Genomic DNA, 12,402 nt, shown 5'->3' with positions numbered 1-12,402 from the left:
TAATGTCATTGACACGCAGGAAATCCTCAGCTCTAATCATGATAATGAGACGAAAACCGGTATACTTAATTGTGACATTAATCAGACCTCTTTTGGTGACATATCAATTCTACGCTGCGCTGTTTTAGACATGAGTCATGACTTTGGTCAATTTGATGGTCAACTTCATCTTGTGCAAGGAGGCTATTGGTGAATGCGATAGCCTGACATTATTTGGAGTGCTTGGTGTAGGAAGCACCGCTTTTAAGTTTTAATTAGTTGCCTTGTTTACGTGGAAAATAACTACCTATACATTAGGGTGGAGTGATAATGTATGGAAGAAATTTTTTTTTGTTTTTTTCAAACGGCATAGCGACAGAAAGGTGCCTTTTAATGAGTGAATTCAGCATACAAAATATTGTTTACCTGTCTTGATGTTTTGAGGTGCCCCAACCCAATTGAAAATTAGAAAAATATGATTTTTTCGCAAACTTTGATTTCTTTTTTAATCACAGTATTTTTATGGCCGTCAAGTCTATTATATAACAAACTTCTTTGTGATACACTAAATAATAGTCTGATTAGTTGTTTTAACGTATTTCATTAATGAAAATGATATTATAGAGGAATGAAAATATCAGAAATAAGTGATTATTTAGTACTAGCTGCGCTCGCGGTTGCCTCGCGGTTTCACCCGCGTGGCTCCGCTCCTGTTAATCTAAGCGTAATGAAATATAACCTATAGCCTTCCTCGATAAATGGGCTATCTAACACCGAAAGAACTTTTCAAATCGGACCAGTAGTTCTGGAGATTAACGCGTTCAAACAAACAATATCTTCAGCTTTATAATATTAGTATAGATTATAATATTAGTATAGATAACGCTGTTTTTTTTTTCAAAATTAGGCATTAGCAGTCGTGATACTGATGCTCTTGCCATTATAAAATCATTTTGTTTACTTTTTCAGCAAACTGCACTTGAAGCTATGTCACCAATTTGATAATATGCTTTACGGCCTGGGCAAGGCATAGAAAATCTTTGATATTCTGAAACTTAGTCAAACCGCTTTTCACGATGTCTTTTAAGGTTTCTTCAGATAAATTAGAAGTCAGAGGCTCAGTTTTCTTACATTCTTGCCACATAGTTAAGTCGGTATAATCTTTTGAGCAAGTACAAGAGAGTTATAAAAAAATGCATTTGCAACTTCAAATATCAAATAACCTTTGGTACTGAGTGACAAAATACTTCAGTTATCTTTTCTTGTTCTTTTTTGTTAGTTTGTCGGTCTTGATAAGGTTTTAATAAGCGTCTATATTCATCGAATACGGTGTGTCGAATAAGTTGTAGTACTCTATTCAAGCTAATAGTGGGAAGCGATGCTTTTCGCCACACATCAAACATTTCCGTAGCTAATCTTTCGGATAAATCATGAATTTTGTTATTTTATCAGGTTTAAATTCATATCTAATAAATAAGTAATAGTTTCTTAGCATCAGTACAAGTTGGTAATTGAGACACTGGGTACTTCTCTGGCAAACAAAATACAGGACAACATGTCGTTTGTCGTATTTTGACGTGCAACACTTTACTGTAACAAAGCGAAATTATAGATAGAACTCATATCAAAAATATTAAATTATGATATTAATTGTATTTACGTGTAAAATGTAATTAAGAAATATTACGAACATTGGTGTTATTTCCTTAACGGCACTGTTTAAAATCAACGTTTCCTACAATAAAGGTCGGCGCAAACGGGCCACCGACCAGAGCCACTGGTAGCCAGCGATAGCCACTTTTTTATATATTGAAATATTATGTATTCTGTGTCTTCCTGTTGGCAACCAACGAGATAACACAGAATCTGATTTAGCGTTAATTTGTCAAAATTAAACTTTAATGATTTTCGACTAAATTTTTTGAATTTCTGAAAGTTCATGATGTTGGGGGCACCTCTAAATGTATCATCTGCAAAGTATAATTTTGCATGTGTATTTATGAGCAATAATGACATCTTTTTACAGGTATGCCGAAACGAAAATGAAAAAAAATATTTTTCACTCCACCCTACTATACATACTAATAAATAAACGACATGCCGCAAATTCATAAAATAAATCAGAGCCAATACATAGGTACAAACAGATTTATATATTTTTCGACTAATCTTAATTTGCTGACAATGTTATTAACAACCTTTCTTTGACCCTAAACAATAATTATCAGTTCCGCTTGAAAAATAATGAAGATAACGTTTTATAAGTTCTCTATTTATGTTCTGATGCGGCTATTTTTACCGTTTGACATGTAAATAATTAAATCTAAAAATATCTAATAAACACATCTAAATATACGATAAATCAACAACACAATAAGCACGCAATCGCATCCAATTAGCAACAATTACTATCGATCTATCACACGTTTCGCACACGTCCGCGCTTGCTGTATTCACACCAGCCGTGATTAACTTTAATCAACCAAGTGTCAGATTGCAATTTCTACATTTTTTTCAATATCATGTTTGAGAAAGTTTTCTTAAAAAAAGACACAATTGCGTTATTAGGCGCGAGAATAATGTCTATCTTTTTTTTATTTTCATTGATTTTTTATCTCCTCTGGATTTTTAAATTTAACAACATTACTCTCAACTAATTAATTATTCTCCTTTCTCTCAACATCGTGATCACACATCATTCGTTACAATCACTTGTATGCAATATGCATACAATCATCATATTTACAAACACGACTTAAGCGGGTAATGTTCCACTGAGATCGCGGATCATCACTATCGGCTAACCTCTCGGCGACCCTGTCGACAGTTCAATTACCTATTGACGTTTTTATGATTGCAAATCGTATGATTATATTGCGACTACCATAATAAATAAACCCAGACCAATGAAAAGCAATATTAACACAATTACATAACTCTATTAGTAAAAGATTAGCTTTCAGAAAGTGTGAGTTTAAACAACAATAAGAATTGACAACATTTCATTTTTTATAAGGCCATGAAAGAAAAAAACCGTTTCTTTATTTTGCTCTTGCGATTACAGAAAAAAATTATTTCATTTTTTAATCGCATATTTTAAGAGAAATTAAATAAAAACGATAAATGTGATGATGACGTCATACATACGGAGGAATAAAAATGAGCCTTAGCCTAATTTAAAAAAAGTTAAAAAAAAACTATCACTGACGTTTACAGGGTATGGCATGTGTCAAATTTCATATTAATGTCATTTTTGTGAATTATTCATGTCAACAAACTTTTAAATCGTGATATTGTGTTTTGATTTTCTAATTTAATCTCATTAGCGCGATGTTGGTTTGATTGGAGTTGGACCAATTCATTTATATTATACAAATAGTGCCTATAGTGTTCATAATTTTCTTGAAATAAAAGACTTTGTTTACTTACTAAAAGTTGTATTTATTTAACACTTTCCAACGTTTTTGGGATAATATATTTGTTTCCCAGAAATTTTCAGCACCCCATAACAAATCCTGCATAAAGTCATCATCATCAGTACTTGTGAATAAGTTTAGCAAATAACAAATTACAATATTTACAAATCTTGACGAATCAAAGTGACAAATGTGCCAAAATGTCAACTGTCAAGTTTTTTTTTTAATTTAAACTAGGTATGTGGCAAAGGAAAAAATGTATTCCTCCGTATGTATGACGTCATTTGGCGCTTACGACATTTTAGAATGAGATGATTTTAAAACTCAAAAATATGAATGAAAACTTCGATATTTAGAAAAATCAAAAAATACGTGTAAGGAAGGGCGGGGCTATTTTGTCAGCGGGGCAATCTTGTCAGAAGACTTTGTAGCCTACAGTTTAATAGATTTCTAGTAACAACATCTTTCGGCAGGTATAAAATTTAATTAACTACGCGATAAGCTAACAGATGTTGCTGTAGGATACATGGTTTTGGAATTACAGCTATTCTTCTACAGTCGCCATTTTGAATGGACACAACATAGACGACGCTCCGCAAATTTTATTTCGTTTTACGTGTAAAAAGTAATTGTTGTGAAATCTGCCCAAGGTAAGTAATAACTTTGAATGTTGGAGATTCTTTCTAAACTATTTATTTTATCTTACGCTTTAAATAAAAAGTGTTATTAAGTCCGATGTCATAACCACAAAAAATATTTTGGCGGGGCTATTTTGTCCATTTTTAAGACGAAATAGCCCCGTCGATTTTGTATGAATTTGCAAAAAGCTAGTGACGTGCTACGATTGGCTTTCTTATCGACATAAGCATAAATGTTGAGGCAACTGACATTGTGTTTTGTTATGAGTACACATATTTAACTCAACATTTATAAATTAATTACTTGATGTAAACATAATTTATCCAAAATCTATTTTGGGTGAATTGGAGTGGTATTACACTTATTATTAAGTATACCATATAAGTAATAAATATTTCACTGTAATAACAATAATACATTTTTAATTAGTGAAGAGAGTGCCAAATAGCGTCAAGTTAAGCCACTTAACTTTTCTTATTCAAATTGATTCCACACAAAAAGTTATCGATATTTCAAAAAAAATTGTATCGATATTGTGTGCGCGTCACTATCTTGTATGGACGCGAGACGGAATAGCCCCTCCAAAAATTTAGAATGATTTTTCTCGAAAATGAACCTTATGTCTGCGTAACTAAATACAAATTCAAATAGGCAGCGTCATCAGTATTGTATATTTCTGAGTAAAATGGAAATTGCTCCACAGATGTCGTTCTATTTAACTCTTGACGAAATAACCCCGCGCGGGGCTATTTTGCCCAAAGTCAACTCCTATTAGAATTTAGCTATTTTCTTAGCTACTGCAATCGTTTTTCACGTTCTAAATATGATGAATAGAATAAGAAATAACGGCTTGCTTTGATGTAATTGACAAATTTTCCGTAGCTATTATTTAAGAAAAAATACAGACGTGTTCTTTTTTGAGTGTTATTTTTCGGACGGAATAGCCCCGCCCTTCCTTATCATAATTTTTGATCTAGTTTTCATTAAAATAAAAAAATAAGTAGCTTAAAATTTTGAAATGTTGTCAATTGGCCATTTTTGTATGATCTGATTGTCTTTAATCTTTATATCTCACTTTATCGAATAAAAAGCTGAAAACGCAACGCCAAAGGACATGTCCAAAAATGTATGAACCAAAAACCCAGAATCGACAGGAATGAAACGTGTACCAATGGATTGGCATTGAAGTATAATATAATATTACCAAGGGGGCAACTCTGAAATCGTTATAGTATAGGAGCTAGGAGCAACATAAAATAACTAAGAAATTCCTAAAAAAAACATAATATACATAAGTTTCCGTTATGTTGTGGCTTAATATGACAATGTTTTATAACTTGTGTTACACAATATAATAAATATCATATTTTACAAGCAACGAAACAAAAAACGTTAAAGCACAACATAACAAAAACTCTCGATTTTGTAGTTTTGTTCTTTTAGTTTATAGATACTACGATTGTTATAGTACTTATGTATTATTGGTAATTCTATGGCTAAAGATTGAAAAAAAAAATCTATATAGTGTAGGAGCTAAGAGCCAAAAAAAACAAAGTGAAAAATCGTTTGAAAATAATAAAAACTCGTTATGTTGTGTATAAGAATATCGTTGATATTCATTTATTTTTATAATTAGGTCTAATTTTGTTAAGTTTTAATGATATTATAATGTATCTATCTATAATAACAACTACATTCGAATCAAAAACAAATTGTGTTACACATGAATGTACAAGCAAAAGCAATTAATCAATTAAAAATTAAAATTATAATAACAACGATAATCTCATCCACATCATAATAATTTTCAAACGATTTTTTATTCAGTTCTATTGTCTTTTAACTCCTATACTATACCTATTATTATTTTTTAATTCCAATCCTTAGCCACAGAATTAGGCATCAATAATACACTAGCAATTGTAGTATCTTGAACCAAAATAAAAACTACTAAAAACGGAATCTTTAGTCAGTTATGTTGTGATTGAACATTATTATGTTGCTGTTGCTTTTAAAATGTGTTGATGATAATTATCATGCATAACACAAGTTATACAACATTATTATAACGTCATATTAAGCTACAACATGACGTAAACTTATTTTTTGATTTTTTTAAACGAATTTCTTACTTATTTTATTTTGCTCCTAGCTCCTATACTATAACGATTTCAGGATTACTGCTTTTGCTACATTATATTATATTTAATTATCAATCCATTGGTACACATTTCATTCCTGTCGATTCTGGGTCATTTTTTGGACATCTCCTTTAACTCCATAAGAATCTTACATAACCAAAGTACATAATCAAATTACCTCCCAACGGGTATGGCGAAGTAGAAAAATGCGAGCATCTTGGAGCGCACATTTCCGACGAAGAGGTCGCTTATGATGGTCGGCGCTATCGTTGAGTATGAGGCTTCACCTATACCCACTAAGCCTCTGAAGAATGCGAACGCCGCGAAATTCTGAAAAAAATATTCTTTTTACATAACATGGCAGTAATATTTTTTAATGGGATGAGAAACCTACGTGCTAGTCAACTAAATCAATTAATGCGATTATATTTGCTGACCATTTAGTTAAGCAAAAAGCTATATTTTTTTCAAACTTGGGAAGCAAAAAAAATATTGGTTAACATAACTTAAAATCGAAAAAATGTGACAAGTTTTACTATGTGTTCAGAAGTATTATCCATCAAAATATAAGATCATAAATTTATAAAGAATAGAAAAAATTCGATCACGAGGCGGCGCTATTTTTTTCTATTCTTTATAAATTTATATTTATAAAGCATTTGAATGCTATAAAACCAAAAAATATTAATTTCAATATAAGATCAAGGAAAAAAAATTGTGAAAATAATGTTGGGGATAATAACTAATTTATTCACGGGTTTTCCTAAAGCCACACTCTATAAATAGAAAATCACGCGATGTTTAAGGTAAGGGGCATAAATTTTATCCTGTTTTTGAAATTACTTATTCCCAAGTCAGCTACCATGCTTAAAATTCTCTACATTTATACCAGCTGTTACCCTTTGCTAGCTTCAAACAAAACAGAACGCTTTAAAAATCAATTTCCCCTATAATTGAAAGACTACTAACCGGTATAAAAGATCCGACGAACGTCGTGATGCTCCACAACGCGACGCCAAAGACCATGATCGCTCGCCTCGAATACCGGTCACCCAGGTACCCGAATATTGGTGCGAACACCATATACGCCACCACGAAGACCGTTTGCAGCAGGCCGGCATCGTCGTCTTTGATATTGAACTCTTTCTTGACGTCGTTGAGCACACCTAGAAGGAGAAATGTCAAGGTGAATGCGGTTACGTTTCATAACAGCTATATGATGTAGTTTTAACTGTTTTTAAGGCATCGAATGATGATGCATTTATGATACGATTAAATACCAGAAACGTTTGCAAGGACTTCCCTTCAAAATTTTTAGGTGAATCAATCAATCGATATTAATGGTGGTAAATTTGCATTGTCACAATTTTGCCAATGTCCTGTTGTAAAATTATGTCCTAATAAAAAGAAATAATGTCAATAATGGCAATGCAGTTTAACGTTCGCTACGTTAAATCGCCATAAATCGTGAAAAGACATAAACTAAGGCTATTAATCAAAATCGAGCAGTGGAAAATATACTACATCCATCTTGTAAGATACATATAGGCAATTATAGTATGCAACCTTAAAGTGACCTTGGCGAGGTAAGTGGTCAGCGCTCGCTAAAATATGAAAACACTTTAACCGGAACTCCTAACCTGTTTTAATTAACACTTTTTGGGTTTCTGGAAACAGGCTATCCGCCAGTAATAATGTAGACGACACATTCCCTTGAATGTTGGTGGATGGTTCTTTTAGAATTATGCAGGTGTCTTCCACACATAAAACAATTATTAACTAAATCCTCCTCTTTTCCTTTTCAATTATAACATCTATTTGTTACATCACTAGCAACTGTAGGAAAAGTAATGCTTATATTTATTCAGTTCATAAATTATGCACCATTTTGTTAGTATCAAGATAATATAGACGACATTCACCCTACACCAATAATAATTATGTATGTAGTCCATATATTGGTGAACAAGCAGGCAGTAACCATGACACAGCTTTTATTTTACTAGGATGACGTCGCGTTTTATTTAAATTGGATCTGACCCGCATATCTTTATATTTATAAAATTATTGTATACCTACGCTTCAAAAAGTTCTGCATCGATTGAGCATCTATTCTTCCTCATTTCTCATCCATGCAATTATAATGTGACACAGTGGAGCGTGGCAACGGTCAATTAATTTCTAATGTAAATTATGCACATTTATCTATTTTCATTTGTAAAAAAAGGTACTAAAATTATCACCGAAGAGTACACTGTTATCACTCCTGCAATCATGATAGATAAGTTAAGCCCAATAACAACACAAGGATATTGGTGATAATAAAAATTATAACATTTACTCTATAAATCTACTTGCAACTGTAGAACGTTCATATTAAAACGGCCTATAAAAAAATTCAACTAAGAAGAAGGAAGTAAGGTCAATAAAAATTTTAACTAGTTAGTTAACAATTATAAAAGATGAATTTATCAACCGTTAAAATCGCCAAAATTTATTTATCATCAATTATTTATAAATTATAACCCTTAAGACCACTGAAATTAATTTAACCAAATTCTCAAAGATTGTCTAGGTTAAAATCGTACTCAATCATCTAGGTTGCGGTTAAATAACAAAAATTCCATACTATCTTTGTTATGCAACAATTAAGAACACCAATTATCTACATCCGCATACTTTTGGACGCGGAATCAAATTACATACACTTTTAATACGTATTTGCACATGCACAGTCACACCCAGCGTTTCGCACGATTTGCACAGTCAACAGAAATGTCCGATAACGTGGGGGCAACCAAATATTAGCGAGAGATACCCTCATTTGCTGAGTCGGGATGTTTGAAGTTTGAACCAACCAAGGATGATCCGATTTAGTGCGATTCCTTGCCAAGAGAATTAATCATCTCGTTTTTAAACGTTGAACACATACAGTTGGCGGATAAATCGGTGAACTTAAAAATATACCTAGAGTGGTAAAACCTTTTTTAAGTCTGTTAAAAAACATCATCTAGACTCTAGATGATGTTTTTTGCTCTAGATTCTAGAGCACGGAAAGAGCTTTACAAGAGATAGCAAAAAAAGACAGTCTGGTGGGAATAAAATAAGACGGATAAACATCTAGTAAGTCAAGTATTCTCAATACTTTCAAAATAATTAACAAATTTTATTAATTATTACGTGCATTGAGCCCGTATCAAATGAATAATGGATTACAATTAACATAAAAAATTAACGCTTCTAGCGTCTCTAAATAAATATATCTATTCACTCATAATTGCATTTTAACGAAGAACTTCCGCCTAAGTTGTAAATTTACTTTCTTAGTATTTAAAATTTACATTATGAGAGGCAGTTAATTGATCAATGAACAAATTGTCTCAGAGGTTTCATTTAATAAAATTAATTATTTTTAGTTATCCCTAAAACATACTAAAGACATTCAGTAATCGAAACAAATTATTAGAAAGTTTTAAATACGAACTCGAGAAATACACGAACCTATAATCCAATTTTTTAAGGCTTAAAGTAAAAATACATTACATATTTGAATAAGTTGATAACAACGGGATATTCCATAGGTATTAAAAAGTATAATTCGTGCGGGCACAATGTTATCCTCTATATTTGTACATTATACAATGATCAAAGTTTTAAATCTTAATAGACGATACGTTACAAAGGTCCTTTTAAATCGTTGTGACATATTTAATAAATCATTCCTTTGATTGCGTCCCCTCTTGGCACCATTGTTAATTCCGAGCTTTTATCGTACTCAATACGTGTACCTTTTTCACCGTCCCCTGATTAAGCAACAAAAGGTTTTAATCGATATTATGAATAAATACTTCTGAAGCAAACGTGACTGGGTGTTGGTTGTGCTGCATTTGTTTATTCCAAGAATAAGATCTTAATCTTTGCTTGATGAGAACGGACCGTAGTACAATTGGAATACCATAAGACTTAAAAGTTCAACAACAAGAGTTCAACGCAATTTCGACGCGTAAAGCAAGGTATGGAGAAAGTAAAAATGATAAAGTTATAAGTGGTTCATATACAGAAAACGCGAGTGCCAATAGAAAGTCAAGTTTGCGATGAAATTGTTTTCTGTAGTTGAATGAAAGGTATTGTGAGAAATCACAATCATTCATCGTCCTACGATCTTTTATAAGACTCTTTTCTCTGAGTGAATGGGTTCTAAAACAACGTGTTCCATATCGTTAGCTTTGTAATATGAGAATCTGTGATATCAACTGCATTTGAAGTGTCTTGGCTATTGTGTAAGACGGAAGCACGGTCGTTTGTAAATAGGAGTTTTTGTTCCCGAAATAGTTAGTCATCATTTTTCGAAAAGCAATACAAGTATGATCGAAAATATGACGCAATAAAATCTTGTTTTACAAGTATAATTTTAAATGCAAAATAATGATAAAAATCACAATCGGAAGTGTCATAACAACTCAATAATAACCCACAATAGATTTGATCTTGACCTTGCTATCATTACTATAGGTCAGAAAAAACAAGCCTACTGTGTAATTTATTGTTTATTAGGTAAACTGCAGACGTCTCTGAATAACTTATCAAAGCGACCAACGACCTTCATTTCTTATTGGTGCTGACGTCAAATCGCGTGTTTAGAGACTACGTGACGTCTACGTCACTGAACGCAGTCATACGTACAGCCAACGTAGCGTGGGGGCGCCACCGCCGCGAAGCCGGCGCGACCACCGAGCCGCGTGCGCCCGACTAACGCACTCGTATCACGCCACGTTCTTCAGCCAATCACAAACGCGGATTAGCGGCGCGAAAGATTACAGTGCTTGACATGTAGTTAGGTACAGAGCGCAAATATCCTCTCGGTCAAAATGACGAAATATTGTATTGTTATTTTTAAATGTTGTATAATTAAAACTAGGTAACGCTAATGGTAACATTCTGGGTTAAAATGTAATAAGTTTGAATATGTGCCAACTGCCAAGGTATGTCTAGAACTCACATTATCACTATTCTACGAGTTCAATAATTACAAATGGAAAATTCTATATTCTTCATAATTGGAATAGATTAATTACATCATTTTTAACTTCAAGCTTATCTACTTCAGAAATACTCTACTTAATTTGCCCATTTGCAATTTTAGGTAGCAGACATGAGACACGTTAGAAAGATGCGTACCAGTGCAATCAGCATTTCATTTCCGGAACGATGTTCCGTTCGATGAATGACATTCCATCAGGCCATCTACGGTAACTGAGTAATGTAATTGAAGACTTAAATCAGTCGCTTGTTACTACGAATATTGGAAAATTATGTGATATTAAAATAAAAAAAACGTGTGGCACTCGGGGACTGCCGTGGTCAAGCTATTGCATGCTATGCCTTCAAGCCACAGCCCACAGGGGAGCGTGAGGTTTTTTCTTTACGGAATTTCTGAATTCGGTCCCAGCGCTCAAGGCCCGCGATAGAAACTATGTAATAGCTTAAAAATAAAGAAAGATTACTCAGAGTTTTGCAACCAAATCGATCACAATTCACCTTAATTTATGAAAATAGAAGTAACTGCCTATAGACTGAACCTTTTAAAAAAAATAGAATTTGTCTTTTCTTTATAGAGAAAAGATTGTTGAAATGCCTTAAATAGGGCACGGGTACATTAAGAAATAAAGTGAAGATGACATCGGTCACTAAAAGGTGAAGGGCGATTGCGAGTGCCTCTATTGTTTAATCATTCAGTATTAATTAGAGTATTGTAAGTACACTTGCCCTGGTAAACAGTAAATACATGAGTTGCTCGACTTTATTTCGAACGCTAGCTTTTAATATTAGACGCCGAAATATCAAGTCGTCTGCGACAATGTGCGATACATCTAAAGACTATACAGATCGTTTGCTAATATTTATCGTGATAGCTGTCAGAAAAACATGATATATAAACGTGATAAAGTAATGATGATACTCTGAAAAATATTCTATTATTCAACAAACTTTATCGTCATAGTGATATAAATGATGTCTTACACATTAGGCGTAAGCGTAACCAAACTGGAGACGCATCACCACAGCGCATCACATAGTTTATTTTTAAATAGTTGTCCATGTTTTCATTTTTATAGCTTTCGCTAGAAACTGCTTCCGACGATGGATGTTAAAATATTTTATTACGTTTTTCGTGCACTTTGACAACCGCTTCTATATCTAACGCTTTGGTTTAAAATCTCAAGGAC

General features: G+C 32.8%; 1 protein-coding gene across 3 annotated transcripts in view; it reads right to left on the bottom strand.

Moving 5' to 3' along the window:
• Positions 1-12,402, bottom strand: part of spin (lysolipid transporter protein spinster) — a 37,358-nt gene that overhangs the window by 13,004 nt on the left and 11,952 nt on the right. For all 3 annotated transcript variants that reach the window (XM_090109138.1, XM_090109139.1, XM_090109137.1), the window contains exons 2-3: positions 7,145-7,341; positions 6,354-6,505 (exon numbers count right to left, since the gene is read on the bottom strand). In XM_090109138.1, coding sequence (XP_089965264.1) covers positions 6,354-6,505; positions 7,145-7,341 — 349 coding nt within the window. The remainder of the gene's footprint in view (positions 1-6,353; positions 6,506-7,144; positions 7,342-12,402) is intronic.

This window comes from Colias eurytheme, chromosome 13, assembly GCF_061535395.1.
Source record: "Colias eurytheme isolate Ceu_HAF_F1 chromosome 13, ilColEury1 Martin Lab GWU primary, whole genome shotgun sequence".
In the NCBI taxonomy this organism is placed as follows: Eukaryota; Metazoa; Arthropoda; class Insecta; order Lepidoptera; family Pieridae; genus Colias; species Colias eurytheme.
This window is presented reverse-complemented; position numbering and strand designations above follow the sequence as displayed.